The 20,101-nt window shown below is 55.1% G+C and overlaps 6 protein-coding genes across 6 annotated transcripts; 2 read left to right on the top strand and 4 right to left on the bottom strand.

The window, feature by feature from the left end:
- Nucleotides 1–3,599: 3,599 nt before the first annotated feature.
- On the bottom strand, nt 3,600–6,533 carry RSC9 (ARID/BRIGHT DNA-binding domain-containing protein; the record flags this gene model as incomplete). Its single annotated transcript, XM_083191177.1, has 3 exons — nt 3,600–3,665; nt 3,732–5,566; nt 5,615–6,533. 3 exons carry the CDS (start codon nt 6,531–6,533, stop codon nt 3,600–3,602), a joined length of 2,820 nt encoding a protein of 939 aa, XP_083052391.1.
- Nucleotides 6,534–9,956: 3,423 nt separating this feature from the next.
- ACO1O0_001693 (SYLF and SH3 domain-containing protein) lies at nt 9,957–11,360 on the bottom strand (the record flags this gene model as incomplete). The annotated part of the gene is made up of 3 exons (XM_083191176.1): nt 9,957–10,020; nt 10,083–11,202; nt 11,324–11,360. 3 exons carry the CDS (start codon nt 11,358–11,360, stop codon nt 9,957–9,959), a joined length of 1,221 nt encoding a protein of 406 aa, XP_083052390.1.
- Nucleotides 11,361–12,274: 914 nt separating this feature from the next.
- Nucleotides 12,275–12,645, top strand: ACO1O0_001692 (SNARE domain- containing protein; the record flags this gene model as incomplete). The annotated part of the gene is made up of 2 exons (XM_083191175.1): nt 12,275–12,409; nt 12,481–12,645. 2 exons carry the CDS (start codon nt 12,275–12,277, stop codon nt 12,643–12,645), a joined length of 300 nt encoding a protein of 99 aa, XP_083052389.1.
- Nucleotides 12,646–13,106: 461 nt separating this feature from the next.
- On the bottom strand, nt 13,107–14,891 carry AGE2 (uncharacterized protein; the record flags this gene model as incomplete). The annotated part of the gene is made up of 2 exons (XM_083191174.1): nt 13,107–14,704; nt 14,774–14,891. 2 exons carry the CDS (start codon nt 14,889–14,891, stop codon nt 13,107–13,109), a joined length of 1,716 nt encoding a protein of 571 aa, XP_083052388.1.
- A 445-nt stretch (nt 14,892–15,336) lies between these two features.
- Nucleotides 15,337–15,977, top strand: MSRB2 (peptide-methionine (R)-S-oxide reductase; the record flags this gene model as incomplete). The annotated part of the gene is made up of 2 exons (XM_083191173.1): nt 15,337–15,556; nt 15,619–15,977. 2 exons carry the CDS (start codon nt 15,337–15,339, stop codon nt 15,975–15,977), a joined length of 579 nt encoding a protein of 192 aa, XP_083052387.1.
- Nucleotides 15,978–16,168: 191 nt separating this feature from the next.
- On the bottom strand, nt 16,169–17,224 carry ACO1O0_001689 (glycoside hydrolase family 183 protein; the record flags this gene model as incomplete). The annotated part of the gene is made up of 1 exon (XM_083191172.1): nt 16,169–17,224. The coding sequence occupies one exon, from the start codon at nt 17,222–17,224 to the stop codon at nt 16,169–16,171; it is 1,056 nt and encodes a 351-aa protein (XP_083052386.1).
- Nucleotides 17,225–20,101: the final 2,877 nt, after the last annotated feature.

Genomic DNA, 20,101 nt, shown 5'->3' with positions numbered 1-20,101 from the left:
GGCCACTCGCATAGCCCTCGGCGCTACGAGTACTAGTAACACATGCCATGTAGTCACCGAGAGCTTTACGAGTGCGTTCAGCACGGCGATTGACAAGCGGACAAAGTCGCTGTTACAGAGAATGGGATCCTGATGCCTCGAGCATCCCTGCGATATTAGCATCGGGGTCAAATGGTGAGTACCATCATGCCGAAGTAAAGCACGGTATGTATTATGTACTACGAGCATGTGTCTGTCCGCCTGTCCCGGATGCGTCCCGCCGCCCCGTGTCCGGACCGGTGCTGGGGTCTTGAAAAATCAGCCTGTCCGCCTGACCCCCCTTCAGACGTCCATGGTTGCGAAGCATCAGCCTGGTCTAGCCTTGAATGAAATTGGTGAGCCACGGAGTGCGCCGTACAGGGAGTTTGGCCCCTGCGTTAAGCTTGATCCCCCCACGTTCATTGCTGCTGCTAACGCAAGCTCATCTCACCGTCTCAGACACAGTTTGAACTCGTAATAATCTCATTCCCAGCCATTCGGTGCGGTGTCACAATGGGTCATTAATGGTTTTCAGCGGATCTGCGTCCGACGGTCTTTTCCCAATGGCTGAACTCGGTAATCTGTACTCGTAAGCAAGTTCGCTTGACCCCCTTGTCCGGACTTGGAGGTTGGTGGCAGACCACAGAGGGCGGTGAAGGATGGGTCGCCCATCGGTGGGATGGAGACCAGAAATTGGCTGCCTGGGCCCTGGGGTCAGACCAGCTTTCCTGCTGCTGACGCCAACTGGCCATGCTGTTGTCTGAAACTTTGACGCGGGTCATTTCTAAGCACACGGGTTTCTATTGTACGTACATAACTAACCCATCACCAGCTGCACGAAATACCCCCACGTTGTCGACGCCATTCACTAATACATAAGGTAGGTCCTAGGCGGTGGAGGAATAACCCCAAAGTTGTCCTACCGTTTCATCAGATTTTGCTTCAGGGGCATGTACTACCGGCAGGATGGCAGGGTGCCCAGGTCAGATGGGGACACCCCGCAAGCGGAACCGCCAAGCTTCATTTGGCCCAAGAGATGTGCGACTAATGCTGGCCATCCGGCACGGCACGGGTGGCTGTATGCATGTGTCAGGAACCCACAGTTGACCGTTTTGGAACATACGGAATACGCACCTACCCTATATTATCTGGATGAATGCGATGCGATTTCGGAGTCGATGTCCATACTATATCCCAATCAGCAGCAATAACCCTTCGGTACGATTGCGTAGATCTTCTTCTTCTTCTTTCTCTCGTACCCATACAGGGTAGACCCCCAGAACTACGGGTAGCCCCCCACCAAAAGGCTCAGGTCTGTGAAGTAGTATTTGTGGTTTGTTTCTAGTAATTCGGACTAGGTTCATGCTGTCTCACAACTGAGACACCGGATTTTCGGGACTGGCCTTCATAACTACTAGGTACTACCAGTATTCACTCTACGAGTACGTACTCGTAGTATAGAAAATAGCAATTGTTACCATGGAACTCGAGAACCGGATCGTCGAGAGGCCTGTGCCGGACCGCGCTGCTCCTAGCCGTCGTAGGGGAATATTCATAGTGTTTCGCAGCAGCAGACTCCTATCCAAGAACAGATAACTACTACTTATTGAGGATTGGCAAAAATGTATCCGTAGACCCTTTTCTATCCGCTCCCAACTAGAGACGTGGGGTTGACTCAGTCGAGCGATGGGCGTCCAGCCCAGCTATTAGTTCTCACAAAGCAGTGCTTGGGTCGACTACAGCCGATCAAGCCAGTTACTCTCTTATGAGGATGCGTGACTGCTTGCCCCCCAAACAGCTAGGTATCGTCTTAACGGACAAGGATATGCTCAACTAACTGCCTATTACGTACTATATTCCTACGAGTACATGCACGCCCACTCCTCATACCTACTTACTATTATGAGGTAGTAGTACGAGTATAATACTCCGTATCCGTACTCGTACGTCGTAGTTTTTTTTCCTTTTTTTTTTTCCAAACCCATCGGCTCGAGGCAGGCGGCAAAGAGGGGAATCCGAGCTCCAGTTTGTCCAACAACCAAGAAACACAGAGAAAAGTTGGAAATCTACTCGTATGTTGCTGCCTAACCAGATGGCTATATGCCGCAAAACCGCGGTGGATTCTGCACCGTATGTCTACCCCGGCGTCTCACCGAGGGTCGAGGAGGGTTGAGGCAACGGTGTGTTATCCATAACGGTGGCATGCAGCAACACATCACAGGTAATGATGGATGAGGCGTAACGGCGCCCCTTGGATCGACATCTTTGTCCACACCATCATGGCCAATGGCCGAGGGCCATGACAGAACGCGCGGGAGCAACGATGATGGAAGGGTGGGTGGGTGCCCTGGCTGGACGTGGGTGGGATGGTGGGGTCGCTTTTCCAGAAAACGTGCAGAATCGTTCCTTTGCCGGGCCTTGGCTGTGAGCCACCTGCCTTGTTACAATGTCACCTGTGACTTGCCAACGTGGGGTCGCGGATGGGCCATGACGGCACGCCCCTTATCTCGCATAACTGGCGGTTCCGTCTCAGAGATGACGATGACCCAGATTTACGGTACGGAGTATGTATACGGAGTACCGGACGGTGCGTAGAGGCGCCGGGTGTTTCGTATCCCGCGCTCGGAACCAATGATCAACACTGGTTAAGGCGACCTGTCTTATTAGCGTTACTATCTAACGATAAGCAAAGCTGTCGAGTTGGCGACTCTCCTGTATCGGATTTGGCGCGGTACCAAGTACGAAGTACCTACGGGTAGGTGGAGCCGCTGATGACATTGTTTGCCTTTGACAGTTGACATGGCTCGACGGGCCATCGATTAGCTTCAGCCGCCACCGATGGGCATCACCGATATCGCCCTATAGCAAGCACGCATACGGATACACAGCAGTACATGCACGCATGAGTCGAGATACTATGAGTTGATGAAACACTGAATAAGTACTCCGTAAGTAGGGTGGGAATAAGGACGCAAAACCAGATATCTGGCTTACTTCGTAGGAGCTACCGTTATATGTTTTGTCTTCTCACAAGCATGTCTTTCCTCTACTCCTCTTTGCATCCACTCCTCTCGGCTTATATGCACGTACGTTGGGTTCCGGCTGGGTAGATACATAGTAGTATTACACCTAGCCAAGGCTCTGCTAAACTGACAATAATCATAAATCACCCATACGGGTAGGTATCTTACAGATCCGGCCGTCCTTGCGCCGCCAAACTCCGGGCAACCCGACGTCGACCTATTCCCTCTTTCACCGGTCCCTAGGTCCCCACCGCTCGTCCTCGAGCAAGTAGTACTCGTTATCAGCTTCGGGATTCAATCCCCGTCGCCGCCTGTGCCATGTCGGCGGATCGTGCGGCATATCCCGTCCCGCCGGGACCACAGACGGCACCGTGGCGACTAAGAATAGCCCCATCCTCGCGCATGTTCATGTTGCCTCCCTGATGTCGTCACATCCACGGCGGCGTGCGACGCGTACCACTGTCCCCAGAAAAAAAAGTCCGAGCCACAGGCCAGGGGTTCCGGGTTCTGGACTGGTTCGGGTGTCACTGCCGGCCAATAGTGGATCGTGACAAGATCTTAGTCGCTGGAGTCCACATCTTCTTCTATCCTTATCAACTCCAGTAATGACGCCATGTATGGGGCCTGATATATCTGATTAGCACTGTACTACACACAATAGCTTGCGCTAGTAGATGTTTGAGGACTCACCAACGCTCTGTTTTCAGCCAAGATCTCGAAGAGACGTGGTAGGACCGGGCGGAAGAGTTTCTCGTTCCAGCCACCGCGCTCGTCACGGCCGGCATTTGCCTTTGTGAGCTCCTCCTCGGCGTCCGTCTTGACGACGTTGCGAGCAATGTTGCGTAGGATGAGAGCCGAACTTAGGGGAATACCGGCCGCTTGAGGCGGGAGGTTGGGGTTGCGCTCGTCGCGTACGGTCAATGTCTCCTCGAAGCTGATACCCATCGTCAGCGCGGGAATGACCCAGGGCTTGTGGTTATGTCTCGTGAAATTCTCCGGACCGGGGAGCATGGATGTGATATGCGTATTGATGTGGCGCGCAAAGTCCTGAAGGTGTAGCTCGGTCGGAGGGTCGTACTTGGAGCATTCGCCCCAGGTACACCTGTATTCACGCTGCACATTATCAAACTGGCCATCCTCGTTCCTCTTCTCACCCAGGTGCTCGGCCATGATATGATTCCACATCTGCTCTGCCTTGAGGAAGAATTTCCCGCATTTTTCGAGTCGCCTGTCGGGGTTGGTAGCCCAGAGGCAACGGCCGTATTCTGTGCCGTCGAGACTGAGGGGGCGGGGTCGAGCTCGAAGGCCATGTATGATGAACTTCTGTTGCACATCACCAGGCTCGCGTAGAACCTGGGCGTTTGAATCCTTGTACACCGACGTGCTATTCCTAATGAAGTCTGCAGGGGTTATCAAAGGCTGACCGATGGCCTTGAGCGGGCCAACAAAGGCATTCTGATACGCCTGCCACGCCGCCAACTGTGTGACAAAGGAGTCGCTGTCCTCTTCAAAGAAGCACTTGACCCAGCGATGGACGCGGTCTGGTTCCTCCAGCTTCAGCATCTCCTCGAGGAGATCCTGGGGCATCGGTGCAATGTCGTCACGTGCGGGTATCTTCCTCTCCGGTACTAATGTGAACTCCCTGGTCACCTTGCGTGCGCCATGAGCCAGCAGGCGGACTAAATGGTCCACCAGAGTATGAAGTGGCAATGAGCGGATGAGGTTGTCAACGTTTGGCACGACGGCGGTGTACTGATACAGGAAGTCGAGGCATGCATCTGTGAGCTCGTCGTCATTAAGGAGCAACCAGCTTGCGATACGTTGGAGGACAGGTTGGGGAACATGTCCAAGCTTGTTCGTAGCGTCGAGGTTAACTGATATACGGCCTAGGGCCCTCAGTGCCGTTAGAATGGTCCCCCGATCCTCGGATGTCATCTGGGAAAGCAGGGTCCTGTAAAGGGGGTCTTCGGGCTCCAGCACTAGGAATGGGGTCAACTGCTCGGCAATGTCTAGGGCCAGGTGCTTGAGCTCGGTGAGTGAATCCTTCTGCGGGAGCAAGACGAGAATGCAGATGAGATCCTTCAGCGGGTAGAAGTCGGACATGTGATATGCGTTCTCGGGCAGGGTCATCATGTTGCGTATCGTTAGGACTGCTTCTGTGACCAGCACCAGATCATCGGAATACTTCTCCGTCTGCAGAACGTCTGGGACGTCCTTTTCGATCAGGTTGTGGATCCTCTCCAGAATGTCAGGTGTTCCGTTGTTTCCGTCTAGCACCCCAATATCTGCAGAGTCGCAATTGCCCCAGGAGACTGTCCAGTTGACATGATAAAACATACTGCCAACTTGCAAAGCTTTATCGACAAGCCCTTCGGCGAGACCCGGAAAGGAGTCGAACTTGTATTTGTCGCCGCGCTCAAAGGATATCTTGACGAGATGGTTGAGAGCAAAGGCCTGCTCCGATGGTATGTGCGAACGAAGCGCATTTAGGCATCGCGTGTAGATGTTTGGTCCGTCATAGCCAGCTGGGGAGTGTTAGCTGCGTATAATTTGGATGAGGCCCTGGTACTCACTGCCTGGGAGCATAGGTTGCCGACTTGCTTCCGCCTGTTGGCGCTGCTGCCGGGACTTGTAGAACTCATTGGGCGCGTTGCTGGGGGTAGCTACGGCCCTCAACGCCAACGGCTTGAGATGCTTCGGCTGATAGGTGGTGACCTGATGCGAAGTATTTTCGCCATTGGGAGGATGGTGCATGATGGAAGGGCCTCGGTTACTATGGTTCCCTTGAGGTGTTGGAGGCATACCTGTATGGTGATGCGGAGTTGGGGTGTGGTGATTCATGGCTGGCGAATTGGTATGATTCTGAGAATGCTGGGCTGATGCTGCCCTCGTGCGCGACGGCCCCGTATCGGGTTGGAAGATGACACGCTGCGGAGGAGCTTCACGTAGCCCTCGCGATGCTCTGGCACTCGCAGCAGCATCGAGTGCTGGCTTCTCACGCACAGGTGTACCGTCGTCTCCCGAAGCAGCAGAGTCACCCGCACTGGCGCCGATGTTGCTTTCGCGTTTGCCCCGGAAGTTTTCCCGCGTCCGGGTCAGCAGGCCTGCTCCCTTTGCGGTAACATCTTCTAGAATATCCTTTGGTGGAGGTTCCTTGCCGTGAATGGTACTAATCTCGAACGCGGCGAGGTTCTTATAGAACTTCTCCTTGAGGGAGAACGCGGTCGACGCCTCGTTGTTTGAGTAGATACCCAGTTCCGATGCCATGCGACGCCACGCCAGCTTTTCCTCGGACACTTTATCATAGCCGCCGTTGGCGACAATGTGGTTGAAGACTTTATACAAGTCGAGATGGATCGCGCCAACTTTGGGTTCAGGGTCAAGAGTGGTCCCTCTCTTGATGTGGTATTCTCGCAATCGGCTCATGAAGTCTTCATATTCGGGCGTCCTTTCGATTGTGTGCAGAGGCACCTCCGGCTCGACGGGCGCCATGATTGCTCGGTCGATGCGACGTGCGCCAGTCGCGTGGGGCCTCTCTGTACTTGTGGTCGAAATGCGATGGACGCGACAGCGGGCGGCCGTGAGGCAGCTGTGGGATGGAAAGGTGCTGGAAGCGTCGCTATGATAGGCTCAGCAAAGGACACTGTATGTGCCTCTCGTGGCGCATTCGCGTTGATGGTGCCGTCGTCGTGTTGAGGGTGATGAGACGGAGTACAGTAGCACGAGACTCTAGGATCTCGAGGGAGACGGGTTGTCGCGCGCCAGAAATCCCTGGCGTTGCAGGACCCAGACTATCTTATCGACACGTGAGGCTGGTGTTGGGCATGCGGGCCAATCGGCAGCGTTCCCCTGGACCCACCAACCTAGAAGCCCTCTGAGTCCACCGTGCTTCCCCAACTCTCTCAGAGCTGCCACGACGATGTCTTCAATTCCTGTCTGGCTTTCAACCTAATCCAGGCTTGGGAACGCCTCGAAGAATCTAAATAGCCCCTCCATCTCTTTTCAAGAACACCGCTATATCTCTCCTGCGTGCCTTCATCTCGTGAACAACAACATGCCTGGCCCTCCAACCCCCGTGTCTGGGTGCGCTCTCAAAAGGCTAGAGCTTCGCAACGGCATGAAACCCACGCTCTACGAGTCTACTGATCCTTCTTATGCATTGTCTCTCACCATTGACAAAGAGAAAGCGGCTGAGACGGGCAAAGAGGCCCTCGTTCTACTTGTACACTGTGGACCCCAGCGCATGGTGAGTTCACCACTCCTGTGGCTTGTTAGCACCACTTGCTGATCTTTCTTGGAAAGCTGTCCATTAGACTTACTGATCTGTTGGATTCACCCAAAGGAGCATCTGAAACCATCTCCACTGACAAAAGGCTTCAACAAATCCGCATCCGAATCCATGAGCAGAACCACACAGTTCTCGCCGACTTTGAGGAGAAGAGAGACTTCAATGTAGCCATCTGTGTGCTCCAAAGATCCGGATTTTACCTGAAAGACCATATGAGTTACCCAAACATTCATGTAGCGGAAGCTAGCACTCCATCTCCCCCCTCTGCGCTCTCAGCCGAGCCAGTAGAGGGTCTCGGACCACGTCTTTCCTCCATCACTCAGCTGCCAGACTTCGATTTGCAGGCAGGACTTGTCCCAGTACAAGATATGTCGCTTAACCTCTCGACACATCATCAATCATCTCTGTCAGGCGAACCACAGAGTTTGGCGCTGATGGGCAACAGTCAATACCAAGCTTGGGCAGGCTCATTCATCGCTGGTCCTCCTTCAGCGCAGCCTCAAAGTCTGTCCCAAGTGACGGCCTATATGCCCCACCTAAATCCATACAATGTTTTCCTAGGAAGAACACATTACGAGAACTACAGACCCCGAGTGAGCTCGCCGCTGAGAACTTCGTTTCATCCAGAGGAGATGACTCGCCCAATGTCAATCCTGGATTACAACTCGAACCCTTACTCGTCTCGCCCGCCCCAACTACCTCAGCGAGCGGTTTCATTAAGCGCAGTCCCAACTCCAATGCAGAGAGAGCTTTGTTGGCCATCTAGTCACAACCAGTCAGTATCATACAATCACGTAAACACGACTGTCGAAGATGTCCCCAACTCTATTTCAGTAGACAAGGATTCTATGGGAAAGGGAAAGAATTATGGTGAAGGCATTGAAGAATTTCGCAGAATGATGCCACAGCCACGCAGTCTCCCGTTTGTGCGACCTGTTGAGAAAGGGGGGTCAGAGGGCCAGGAAAACTTGGGTGAGCCCATGAAGACAAAGCTGCCAACGGAATCAACCCCAACAAAGCCACCTCAGACCAAAAAGCCACCGCAAACGAAGCCTGGAACTATAGAAAAAGAGAAACTGTTTGGATTAGCCGCGACTTCTTCGTCGAAATCGAAGATGGGAACCCTGCCTGAGGCCGAAAAGACTAAATCAACTGTGGCAGAAACCCAACTGACTCCAGCAAAGAAACGAAAGACGGGATCTCCAAGGCATGTGGGACATTCTACGGCTAAGTCCCAGACTAAGACATCTTCTCCTAGCATTAACACGCGAAATAACCTGGCTAAGAAGAAACTAGACTCTCAAAAGCACGCGCGAAGCTCTCCGGGCGAGCGTCAAACTAAGACACCCTCTACCGGTGTTTCCACTCCAAATATCCCAGCCAAGAAGAGGAAAGCAGATGCCCATAAAAGAGTTGAAAGTTCTCTGATCGAGCCCCGATCCGAGATGCGGTCTTCTGGTACCCCTACACGAGGTACTCAGGCCAAGAAGAGGAAAGTAGATCCTCCAAAGCATGGGGCAAACTCTCCACCCGATCGCCGAGCCAAGGCACAATCTGCTGGCGTTTCTACGAAAAATGACATGGCCAAGAAGATGAAAACAAGTCCTCCAAGGCAGGTAGAAAGCCCTGTGGCTGAGCCCCATACTAAGATGCCGTCTCCTGTTACTTCCATACGGAGTAGTCTAGCCAAGAAGTCGAAGGTAGCTTCTGTTAAACCAACGAAACGAAATACACACGAAATTAAGGAAGAACCGGCCAGAAAGGGGCAATCACGCAATGCCGCTTCCGCAACTAGCAAGAAAAAAAATGCCGACCGGTCATCAGAATCAACTCCCCGAACGAGTTCGTCGCGTAGAAGCAAAGTTACGCACGAGACGAGGGCAGCTCTTGGGCCTGTCGATGCTGAGTGCCAGACAGACTCAGAAATCCCTATCTCGAGTTCCCCTGTATTTAGGGAGAAGTCTCATGAACAGCCCACCATGACGGAGCTGCCGATATTGGTCACAGAATCGATGTTACAGCAGGTCAACGAATCTACGGTTACGATTTTGGACCAGTATGAGCTGGACATCAGCGATACAGCCGATGCGGAAGCGTGTGCACAGTGCTACCTAGATCAGCTCACGGCTGCTCGGCGAGACATTTGGTACGCGAAGCTCTCCGAGCTCGAGTCTGTATCGTGGCTTGCACCTGTTTGAGTACTCGAATCTTGCTTTGCCAAACACAATGTTCTTGCTATTGCTTCTTCTGTTCACATGGAACTCATACCACGTAGACTAGGAGATGTTTGCGTACTAAGGTAGTAGATACAGAAATACTACTCGTACAAGTTGATAGATAAAACGCGATGTAAACCAAAACCACTTTGCATTCCAAAAATAAAATTGCAGTCCGGGAGTATCATGGTGCGGCAGAACCCAAAACACGCGTGAAGCCCATTGAAAAGCAATGTCCTAGGTATATATATCTCTTCTCTAAGCCACCAATTCATGACATGACAGCGTCCATATCATTTCGACATGTCAATGGACGGCGCTCCCCTAGCTGGAGATGGGAGTGTCCTGTCCCTGCCGTCTTTTCACGACCTCTGCCACCTGCGTCCCATAAGTTCTTCATGATCTGCCGACTCATTCCGTCAACTTGACGTAGTTGCTAGGGAATATTCCCTGCCTCGTCCCAATCATCCCGGTCCTATAGACGTGTTAGCATTCTACCCACAACTAGCAAGTACCTGGCCAGAGGAAAATACATACCACCAGTCGTTGTCGCTGTCCGTTTTTTTGAGAATGGTAATAATATCGCCCTTCTTGAACCCCAAGTCACCCGGTTGGTCCGCCTCGAAGGTGAACATAGCAACGGCCTCGTCCTTCTTGAGGGTCGCCGTCCTGTTTACCCCAAAGGCGGGCTTCGGGGCCGTCGGCCGTCCGGGACCCGCCCTCTTCTCGGCGAATCCTCCGGGGCCGTCCTTGTACTCGTCGTCGTAGCGGCTGACAGCACCAGGCACATAGGTAGTATTAGAGCGAGAGACGCCTCCCCCGCCACCGCCGTAGCCGTAGCCGCCGCCGCCGCCGCCGCCGCCGCTCGTCCGATCGTACACGTCGTCCTGCCAGGTGTTGGAGCGCTGGGGTCTGCCGAAGTTGTCGGTGTTGTTGGTGCGGACGCTGCTGGGGCGGCTGTTCCAGGCCACGTCGTCGCGGGAGTCGTTGTAGATGGGCATGTCGTTGTACATGGAGTCGTCGGTGGCGCCGACGCGCATGCCGCTGAAGACGCGCGAGTTGAGGACGTTCATGAGGGGTGCCGCCTGCGGGGGCGGGGGCACGGTGCCCGTCAGGAGCTGCTGCGCCGTGTAGCGCGTGCCGTAAAGCTTCTCGTTGGCGTCGCGGCGCTCGATGATGCCGGAGCCCTCGAGCGACACGCCCGCGAACAGACCCTTGGTCCTGGAGTAGCTGAAGATGCCGGCCACGCTCTTGAGCGACGCGGCGCCGGCGGCCTCGGCGTTCCTTCCCACGGGGCCGGCGGCCAGCGACACGTTGCCGCCGAGAGTCAGCGACCCGGCCTGGGCAAACGTCTTGACCGCGCTCGAGTCGTTGAGGATGAAAACAAAGTCGGTGAGCTCGAAGCCGATCTGGCCGCCGAAGCCGCCGCCCACGGTGGCGATGGCGCTCGGGGCACTCCAGGAGCCATCGGGGAGTCTGGCGACGACGAGACCGCTACCGAAGCGGCCGGAGCCGAGGAAGCCAGCCTTGAGGACAGTGATGATGGCGAGCCCCTTGGCGTTTTGTAGGATGGAAGGCGGGATAATCTTATCGGGGCCAAAGGCTTGCCGGGGGTTGACGAAGGAGTTGAGGATTTTGCCACACTTTTTACATTCCGCTGCAGAAGGGCGTCAGAAGGGATACGAAGGGCATAGCCGGGAGGTGGAACGATGGGCGTGCGCTGTTGGAGCAGTAACAGGCGCCCAATGTCCAACCCGAGAGATTGGGGGCCAACTTACACGCCATAGACGACGGAAGGGGATTATTGAGGCCCATCTTGGATGGAGGCTAAAGCCTGGTGGGTTAGGCTTCCAAGTGCGAGTCCGAAGGGACGGGTGTGCGGTATCTTTGTCGCTTGGCAGTTTGGTACTCGAAGGGAGGAAGCGTTGGCCGGGTGCCTCGTCGCTTGCTTCACCGAAGGCGGGGTGCTTCTGCAGCCCGAAGTCTATGTCACCGGCGATGAGAAGGAAGAAGCTGGCGATTTATGCGCCTAGGTGATGGCCGGGGTATAAACGAATGGGAAAGAATTGCGATCGCCCCATGCGTAGAGAATGAAGGGGAAAAAAGGAGGGATGAAGGTGGCATGTAACGTGCACCGGATACAGCGGGGAACAAGCGGTTTGGAGGAGAATGAGTCGACGACAGCGGCCAAGATGACGGTAGTCCACGCGGTCAGCACAGCCCACTCGCGTCACTGGGATCCGTAGCGCTAGGCTCTGAGGTAGCGATGAATTGCCGCCACACTTAAGCTCACAGCGCCCACTCGAGGTTCGGACCAAACGGTGTGGGGGATTCCCCCGGTGGCGTGGCGGCTTGTGGCGGTGCTCGACGACTCTCCAACCTCCGACAGGGTCCGACAGGTGTTCAGCCTTCCAGTTCCAGGCCGTTTGTTGGCCTTGACCACGGCCCTGCGTCATTGCTTTTTCTCGCGCCCCTTTCCCGATAACGACCCAGACGACCAAACCCGACAACCCACATCGTTGCGAGGACATACGGCCGATCCTGATCCTTCTCCGGGAATATTGTGTGCTGCGACTATTTCCTCCAGGCTACGTCGCCCTATCCTACGACCTGGGCGGTCAGCTCTCTTCTCCCACGAAGCGCGAATAGGAGACCGGAGACCTGGCCCAACAACCCGACAAGCGCCCCCTCGGTTCCACCACTACCACCACCACCATCCATCGCCCGCCATGTCCGAGGCCTACGAGCGCGAGCGCCAGAACAATGCGCGCCTGGATGAGCTGTCCAACAAGGTGTCCGCGCTGCGCGGCGTCACCGTCGGTATCTACGACCAGGCCAGCTCGCAGGGCCTCATCGACACCACCGTACGGCTCCCCTCCCCCCCCCGGCAACCGCAATGGTTTCGATATCGCAGCCCCGCTGACTAGATTTCCAGACCGATACTTTTTCCACAATGGGCACGCAGATGAAGGGCTCCGCCGGGCGCCTGACTCGGATGGCCGCCTCGGGGAACAAGGTGGCGATACTGAAGCTCTCGGCCATCATCATCGGAGTGTTCCTGGTGTTGTATTATGGGCTGAAGCTGATTTTCGGCTGGTGATGGACGGATTCCGCCATACATCAAGGGTTGCAGTTATTGGGGGGGGGGGGGGGGGGGGGGGGGTTGTTTGAGCGAAGGGAATATACTTGTCACGATAGACTGGGCCGGACGATACCCGATCCTCACGGCGACGGGAGTCATGGTGTGCAAGGAAAACTAAGACGGGAGATTTGTCGAGTTACATCGGTAGCAGCATGTGTTTTGGGCGTTGGTAGTTGGAGTTTTCATGCGGTCTTATTTACAATGTTGAACACATCCGACACCTGGATCTAATACTTCGTGTTGTATTCTTTTTTTTTGTATGAAATCTAGAGGAAAGATGCCAGACACGTATAAAAACGCCAATCATGTATGCCTGCCTGCCCGCTCGCCCTTCTCACTCAAATCATCATTCAGCCTAAACCTGCGTCGCGTTCCGACGCCCCTTTCTCTCAGCTCTACAGCTCATGCTCATGCTCAACTCAACTCCAGACGTTAGAGAACAAGTCTTCATCAGCCCCACCGAATCCGCCACCTTGCTTGGAAGCTGGCTTGCTGCTGTTTGAAGGGCCCGTGCTGCTCGCCCATCCACCAAACTCCTCGTCCGCGGCAACCTTGGGCTGCGGGTTGAAACCACCGCCAGAGCCCGGAACGATGGCGGTCGTGGCAAAGGACCCACCAGGGTTGCCCCAGCCAAAATCGCTCGACGAGGAGGCAGCAGCAGGCGGGTTTGCCGGTGCGGGAGGTGCGGCGGTGGGCGCGGTAGGCTCGGGGGCGGCCCACGCGTTTCCTCCCCAGACGTCGGCTCCGGAGATACCCGGCGTAGCGAAGGCAGGCGCAGCAGCATTCTTTGGCGGCGACTGTTGGGGAGCCGGGTTGGACTGAGGGGCCGAAAGGTTGAAAACGGAGCTCGAGGAGGCGGGAGGCGACATGGTGGGCGGAGGCGGTGAAGTGGTAGTCTGGGTGGGGGGCGCGGCTAGATCGAACAGGTCACCGGCGTGCGAGGCAGCGGGCTGGGCCGGTTTGGGGGGCGCCGCGGCTGCCGGAGACGCAAAGGCGCCCCAGTCTCCAAAACCGCCGTCGGATGGCTTCTTCTGGTGGACCGGCGGGGGCGAAAACTGGGCGGGCTTGGAGTCGAAGAAGCTGCCTCCGCTGAGGCCGCCGAAGGAGTTGTTGGTGGCGGGCTTCGGCGGGGGAGGGCTCCTCGAGGAGCCTCCTAGGCTGGCGAATGGGTCGGCAGGGGGAGGGGGGGAGCTGGTCTTGTTGAGGCTCAGGCCGCTGAACGCATCGTTGAAGCCCCCAATGGAGCCTTGCTGCTGGTGGCCGAGTGGCGGCGAGCTCATCCCTCCAAACGAGCCCTGCTGCTGGTGATGGGTCTGCTGCGGCTGCGGCTTCGGTGCGGATGCGTACAGGGACAGAATGGATTGCTTCAAGTCCGGCCGCGACTGGCCTCCTGGAGTGCTGGATCCTGTTGTGCTCGCCGGTCGCGGAGGCGCCGACGATTCCCCAAGAAAGTCGAGGCCGAGTAGAGAAGAGTTGGAAGGGGTGGCTTTGGGAGGTGCGGGCTCTGCCTTGGAGGGGACTCTGTTGGATGTGCCAGTCGGTCCTGTGGTGTTCGCGCGTGGAGGGGCGCTGTCAACGCCGCCGATCAGATCGGGCACTGGAGCAGCAGCGCGCGGAGCAGAAGAGGGCTGGTCGGCAGGCCTCCTCGCTGACTGGCTCCTATCAATTGTCTGCTTCTCCCTGACTACGCCTGTGGTCACCTCATTGTCGGTGCCGACATCGAGGGTCGAGGGATCCGGTCGTGGTCCGTCCATGGCCCAGCGCTTCAACTCGTACTTTGTGCGGATAAAGTTCTCGATCTTGGATTCGGAGGGGACGTGGCCGGGGGCGAGCTTGGCCTCCCAGTACTTGTTGGCGCGCGCATTGCCCCAGCTGAGGATGCTCTGCATCTGCTCGTCGGTCCACGAGTCGAGGTCGACCGACTTGACGCGGCTGATGTGGGTGCCCATGCCGCGGTGGATGCCTGAGCATCGGATACAGACAAAGACGCCGAGGTTCCAGCTGGCCCATCGCGGGTCTGTGAGGGATCAAGTCTTGGTCAGATGGGTTCAATGAGGGAGCCTGGGTGTTCTGGTTGTGTACGTACGCTTGTTCCTCTTGCAATCGGCACAGACCTTGTTGGGCTCCAACTTCAGGAGACTCTTGAGGGTGGCCAGGTTCTGCGCCGCGCGCTCGGCGGCGGGATTGGGGGCTCTCCTAGACATTTCGTGGCGGGCGAATGCGCTGTGGTCGATGGGAGATTATGATGGAGATGGTAGCGTTTGGGGGAGACGCCGGGAGTGGGAGTGTTGAAGATGCCAGCTTGGAAATGGCAACCTAGTCTGGCGGCCCCATAAGATAACTCGAGGGTAAATTCGGCGGTGGTTGTCCCCGCCAAGTGGTCCGTGCATCTATGCATGCGTCGAGGGGGTGTCTAGGGTAGCTAGCTGCCTGGGACAGCGTCTAAGGACCATGATGCAACTCTTGCAATTGGGGTCTCAGTCAACCCCTCGCCAGTCGCCACCGATTCACTCGATCCGGAGCTCGGCATCGCATCGTCACTCATGATTTGTCACCTCACTGCCGACATGATTCCATAATTGTTCTCAACTTGCGAGCCTCCCTCATCTGCCCTTTAAAATCCCCAGACACTAATTCATTGCCGCCTTGATGCGCTTTTCGCCTCTCGTCTCCCACTTCCTCCGCACCGCGTCCAACACCACCAGGGCAAGACCTCCTGTGCAGGCTCATCTCAGTGCTCTCCGACCGCTCGTCCCTGTCCGTTCCATGTCGTTTCTTGGAAGCCTGTTTGGTTCCTCCACGAACAACTCCAAGATGACCTTCCCCGACCAGCGCACCAACGACGAGTGGCGCGCCGTCCTCAACAAGGGTATGTGTCATGTCCCCCTTGAATGCGTAGCATAAACTGCCTGGTGCTCACACCATCTCTAGAGCAATTCCGCATTCTGCGGGAAAAGGGCACCGAGCCTCCCGGCTCCGGCACCTTCGACAAGCACTACCCGGAGGAGGGCGTCTACACGTGCGCCGGGTGCGCCGCGCCGCTGTACAAGGCGCAGCAAAAGTTCAAGTCGGGCTGCGGCTGGCCGGCCTACTTTGACAGCATCCCTGGCGCCGTGACGCGCCACGAGGACCGCAGTCTGGGAATGGCGCGCACCGAGATTGTGTGCTCCAACTGCGGTGGCCACCTGGGCCACGTCTTCAAGGGCGAGGGCTTCCCGACGCCGACGGACGAGCGGCACTGCGTCAATAGCATCAGCTTGAACTTTACGCCAGAGGAGAAGAAGGCCTAGGGAATCCGCGAAGGATGAGGTATGGGTTGGGTGGACTAGGCTTATATATGATAACGACATACTGTAAAGAATTGTCATAAAGGGTAACGTTTTCCAAAGACCAGCTATCCAAATTTTGTATCAACATATATATACAAACAAGATCGTCTTCAAGTAGAAATCCATGGTGTAAAGGTACGTTGTACATTGGTTTAAAGCGTGCCAACATACTGACTCATGTGGTAGGCATTATCGTTCCACTTGGATACCATCAGATGCAGATCACCCGGCTTCGATGTTGACCAAGGATGGATAAAACCTCCATACAAAGCGTCCTCCTGCTGCCAGGTGACCTGCGCCACAGGGTCAGACCACACTTGGTCCGGCCCCTTAGCGGTGCGAGAGACAATAGTAGGCGATAGGCCGCCGAGATCGAGATAAACCATGGCCCAGGTGCCGTCGCTGAGCTTGCGAACAGATGGCTCACCAAACTTGCCCTCGAAGAGGGGAGTGCAAGGTCGGTCCCAACCCCAGTCCTTGCCGTCAAACCCCCAGCCCTGGTACGCGCCACGGTCCAGCATCTTGTCCCAGGGGACACGCTGCAGCATCATGGGCCCGTGCTGGCGTCCAGAGCGCACCGAGAAGACGTACACCCACTCATCCTCGCGCTGCATGGTCCACATCTGGAACGGGTCCGTGTTGTCCTCGTTGTTGGGCCACTTGGCGTCCATGCGGTTGAAGTGGTGCCCGTCGGTGGTATGGGCCAGGCCGGCGTAGTTTGTCACCCAGGGACCCTTGTGCTGCATCCAGTCCTTGATGCTCATGTAGGAGACGATCTGCTCGCCCGTCTCCGGGAACCCGATGCCATCGTTGGGGATCACGGTGAACTCGGGGACTCCTGCCTGATCATCGCCGATGTTGTGACCGTTGTGCATGATTTCGGGCGTCATACCGTCTCCGTCAACACCAGCAGCGCTGTCAAAGATGATTCCGTCCGCGTCCCCTGGCTTGACAGCAGAACGCAGGAGCACGGGGGAGCGCCAGTCATTGTTCTCGGCCTCGGGCCGCGGGGTGGAGAAGGTGTCGCCAAAGAGGAACCCGATGGACCCGTTCTCGAGCACATATGGGATGCCCAGGTCCGTCCCGGCGACCTTCCAGCGGCTGCTGGTGTCGAGGTCGGCGCCCGTGAGGCGTTTCTTGAAGGTAGACCTTCCAGTCTGCGCGTACGCCAGAGTCGTGGAGGCGAGAAGAAGTTGAACGAACCGCATTCTGATGGAGCAGACAACGAGTGATAGTGAACTAATAAGGTATATACTAAATAATATATGATGTTGCTGCTAGGAGTAGGAACAATGAAGCATATGAATTGTTGTCTTCGGTTGACCGAGTCTACCTACAGAATCCATATCGTCGAAGGTTTTTGTAGCTATTTAATATTTAGCATGCCTATTCGTTGATCGGACACCATCTCTCCGGCTTACGGTGTGTTTTATAGGAGAAATGCACCAGATGCTTCAAGGCGAATTCAGGATTGCCTCGAGCGAAGATCTTAATCTTGTTTGAATCCGCCACCTGCACGCTACGGCAGATGCCGTCCATATATAGTACTACTATGTAATACTATAATACTATGCATGTATGTAGGGTTTCCTTCGCTGAAAAACGTGGCGTCCTGACGTTGCATGTCCGATACCCATGACAACGCTGCACATGTGCATGGGCCAGGGGCCTTGAGCTTGCTGCTGTGCTTGTAGGGGCTAACTGTATTATGCAGGTGATAGGCCCATCAGACTCCGTACAAAGGTACGTTCTAGTAGTTTCGAAATAATTAGCTTTCATGAAATGGCATCATGTGTTCTATGAGTAAGTCTTTGATAGATGGAATGTGCCAGACATGTAATACAATGGCACAGATATCAAAGAACATGAACCAGTCGGGGGCTGTCATGGCTTAAAGATTCCGGGATGTTCCGGCAGTATACACTGGGGCATGACAGTACTATCAAGGGTACGTACAGGATTACTACTAGTAGTACTAGAATCAATTTGATGATCGACGCTAGACCGGACATCCCAAGGGATATTCCCGTCGCGGAGTGTCGAAGGATTTCCGCAGTCTGGGGTAAAGCTGCGCCTCCTCTGACGCGGAAAACATGCAGCCTCCCCCTTGCATCTTGACAGGATCATGATTCATGGTGCTTATCTATAGGAGAGTCCTAAAGTCATCTGTCTTACCTTCCTAAACTGGGATGGGTTGCATCTCGAGCTGAGGAAGCTGATTCTCTCTCGATGCTGTCATACATGTAGGTTACAATATCTGGTTTCCCCGCTTCGTCCGACTGAAGTAATTCGTGTATTCGTCGAGACACAGGGATTCCTCAATGTACAAGCTGATAGTAGCACAATACACCAAGCCGCCCTTCTTGGTCGATCACCCTGAGACGAGGCCGTATGGGACTTGGCCCATCATGTTGAATAGACAGACTAGCGTACTTTCTGTCCTCGGACCGTGTACAATAATCAATTCAATTGAAATATACATTGATGGAAATTATAAATTGCTTTGCATTTGTGACATGGGCTTTCTTGTTTGTGCCAGCGTTGCCCGCATGGCCTTCGCAGGTTCCAGTACAACAACAATGCACACACGGACGCAAGTCTTCTAGACACTCGTGTCTCTCTCAGCTTTTACGGTAAGACAAGTGTGCCCGAGGTCCCTATGGGCGCTTTCTTTGGAGCCGGTCTGGCCAAGGCTCTAACTCGATCTTTGCTGCTGTCCGTTGACTCGCCTCAACCGGATGGTGCCTAGACGACATATTCCCCCATGCCCTTTCACCGAGAAAGCTTCCATCACGCCGCAAGCGGCAACAACAAGTCTCTCACGCCATCATTGGAACCTTCATACAGTTATGAACTATAATTGGCGAAGCGCCGTCTGTAGGCCTAGGGCTACTTCTCCTCCGTCGTTTCTTGTAGCTGCCCCCTGGCCCTAGTGGGTAAATCACATTTGCGGTAGATCAATAGGGAGGGTGGGCAGGCTGCAAATTCGGAGCCTGCACTTGACATTCGTCGGTCCATGTAATAGTGGAAAGATCATGCATACTTGCCCAGGCACTGCTGATATATAGACAACATCTATTCTCGCCAGTTCTGGGACCAGTACTGGCACATAGAGGTGGGCTTCGAATATAGGATAAAATGGTCCCTGAATCTGGGGGGAGGTTGTATTTCATCTTCAATGGGGCTAAGCGTCGAAATGACAACCCTTGATTTCATCAAAGCTACCCAGGGAGGAAGTTTCCCTCCTCTGGCACCCTAGCCCAGTTCTGGGGTCAGAATGGCACAGAGCCATTTGACTAGGGTGGGAGATGCTCCTAGTAATCGAACCGCGAGAGGGTTATTGTGCGCGTCTTTCAGCGGATGTAGTCGGTGGCGGGTGTACTGTACTTGTCGCCCTTGCATCTCGAGGAGTTTGACCGACAGGATGTATGACCAACAAAGGGTAAGGACAGCAAGGCTGTCGGCTATTTTTGACTGGCCGGGAAGAGAGGATGCTTCGCGCGAGAATTGGCAACGTATTGGACTCTCTACTTCGAGGCAGAGATCGACACGTCCATTAGCGTGATATACGGGTCTAGAGACCTAGCAGGCTAGAGACCGGGTGGGAGTTTCGTAACCTCCGCCGTGAGATCCGCCCATGTTGCCTCACCATCATGGAAAATGCGGTCAAGGTCGCAAGTCACTGGAATACGTTGATTGTTTTCACCACCAATAAGGTCGGCCACCGAAGACTGACATGAGGAGGCCGTGGTTGCTGATGAAAATGAAGACCCGCGCTTGCTACCAGTCGCCATAAGCGCTATAATCACCAGCTTAATAACGCGGATGAGAGTGTAGGGGGTTGGATGAACGGCTGTTCTGGATGTACTTATATGTTGTGCACATGTGCTTTCAGCTTGCGGCAGTCGTCTGTCATTGATGGCTGCGGCTCACTTTCTTTGGCTGATGACGCCGACATCATTTCGGTAACTCGGGTGAGTGAAGTTGGGCTTTGGTACGACAGATTGGACTGCTCGTTGTGCTGAACAATAGGGGTCCTGACCCTCCTTAGCTACCCCAGGTTAAAAATGCACTAACAATCCGCT

The sequence above is a fragment of the Amphichorda felina genome (assembly GCF_050947745.1).
Source record: "Amphichorda felina strain 45539 chromosome Unknown scaffold_2, whole genome shotgun sequence".
In the NCBI taxonomy this organism is placed as follows: Eukaryota; Fungi; Ascomycota; class Sordariomycetes; order Hypocreales; family Bionectriaceae; genus Amphichorda; species Amphichorda felina.
This window is presented reverse-complemented; position numbering and strand designations above follow the sequence as displayed.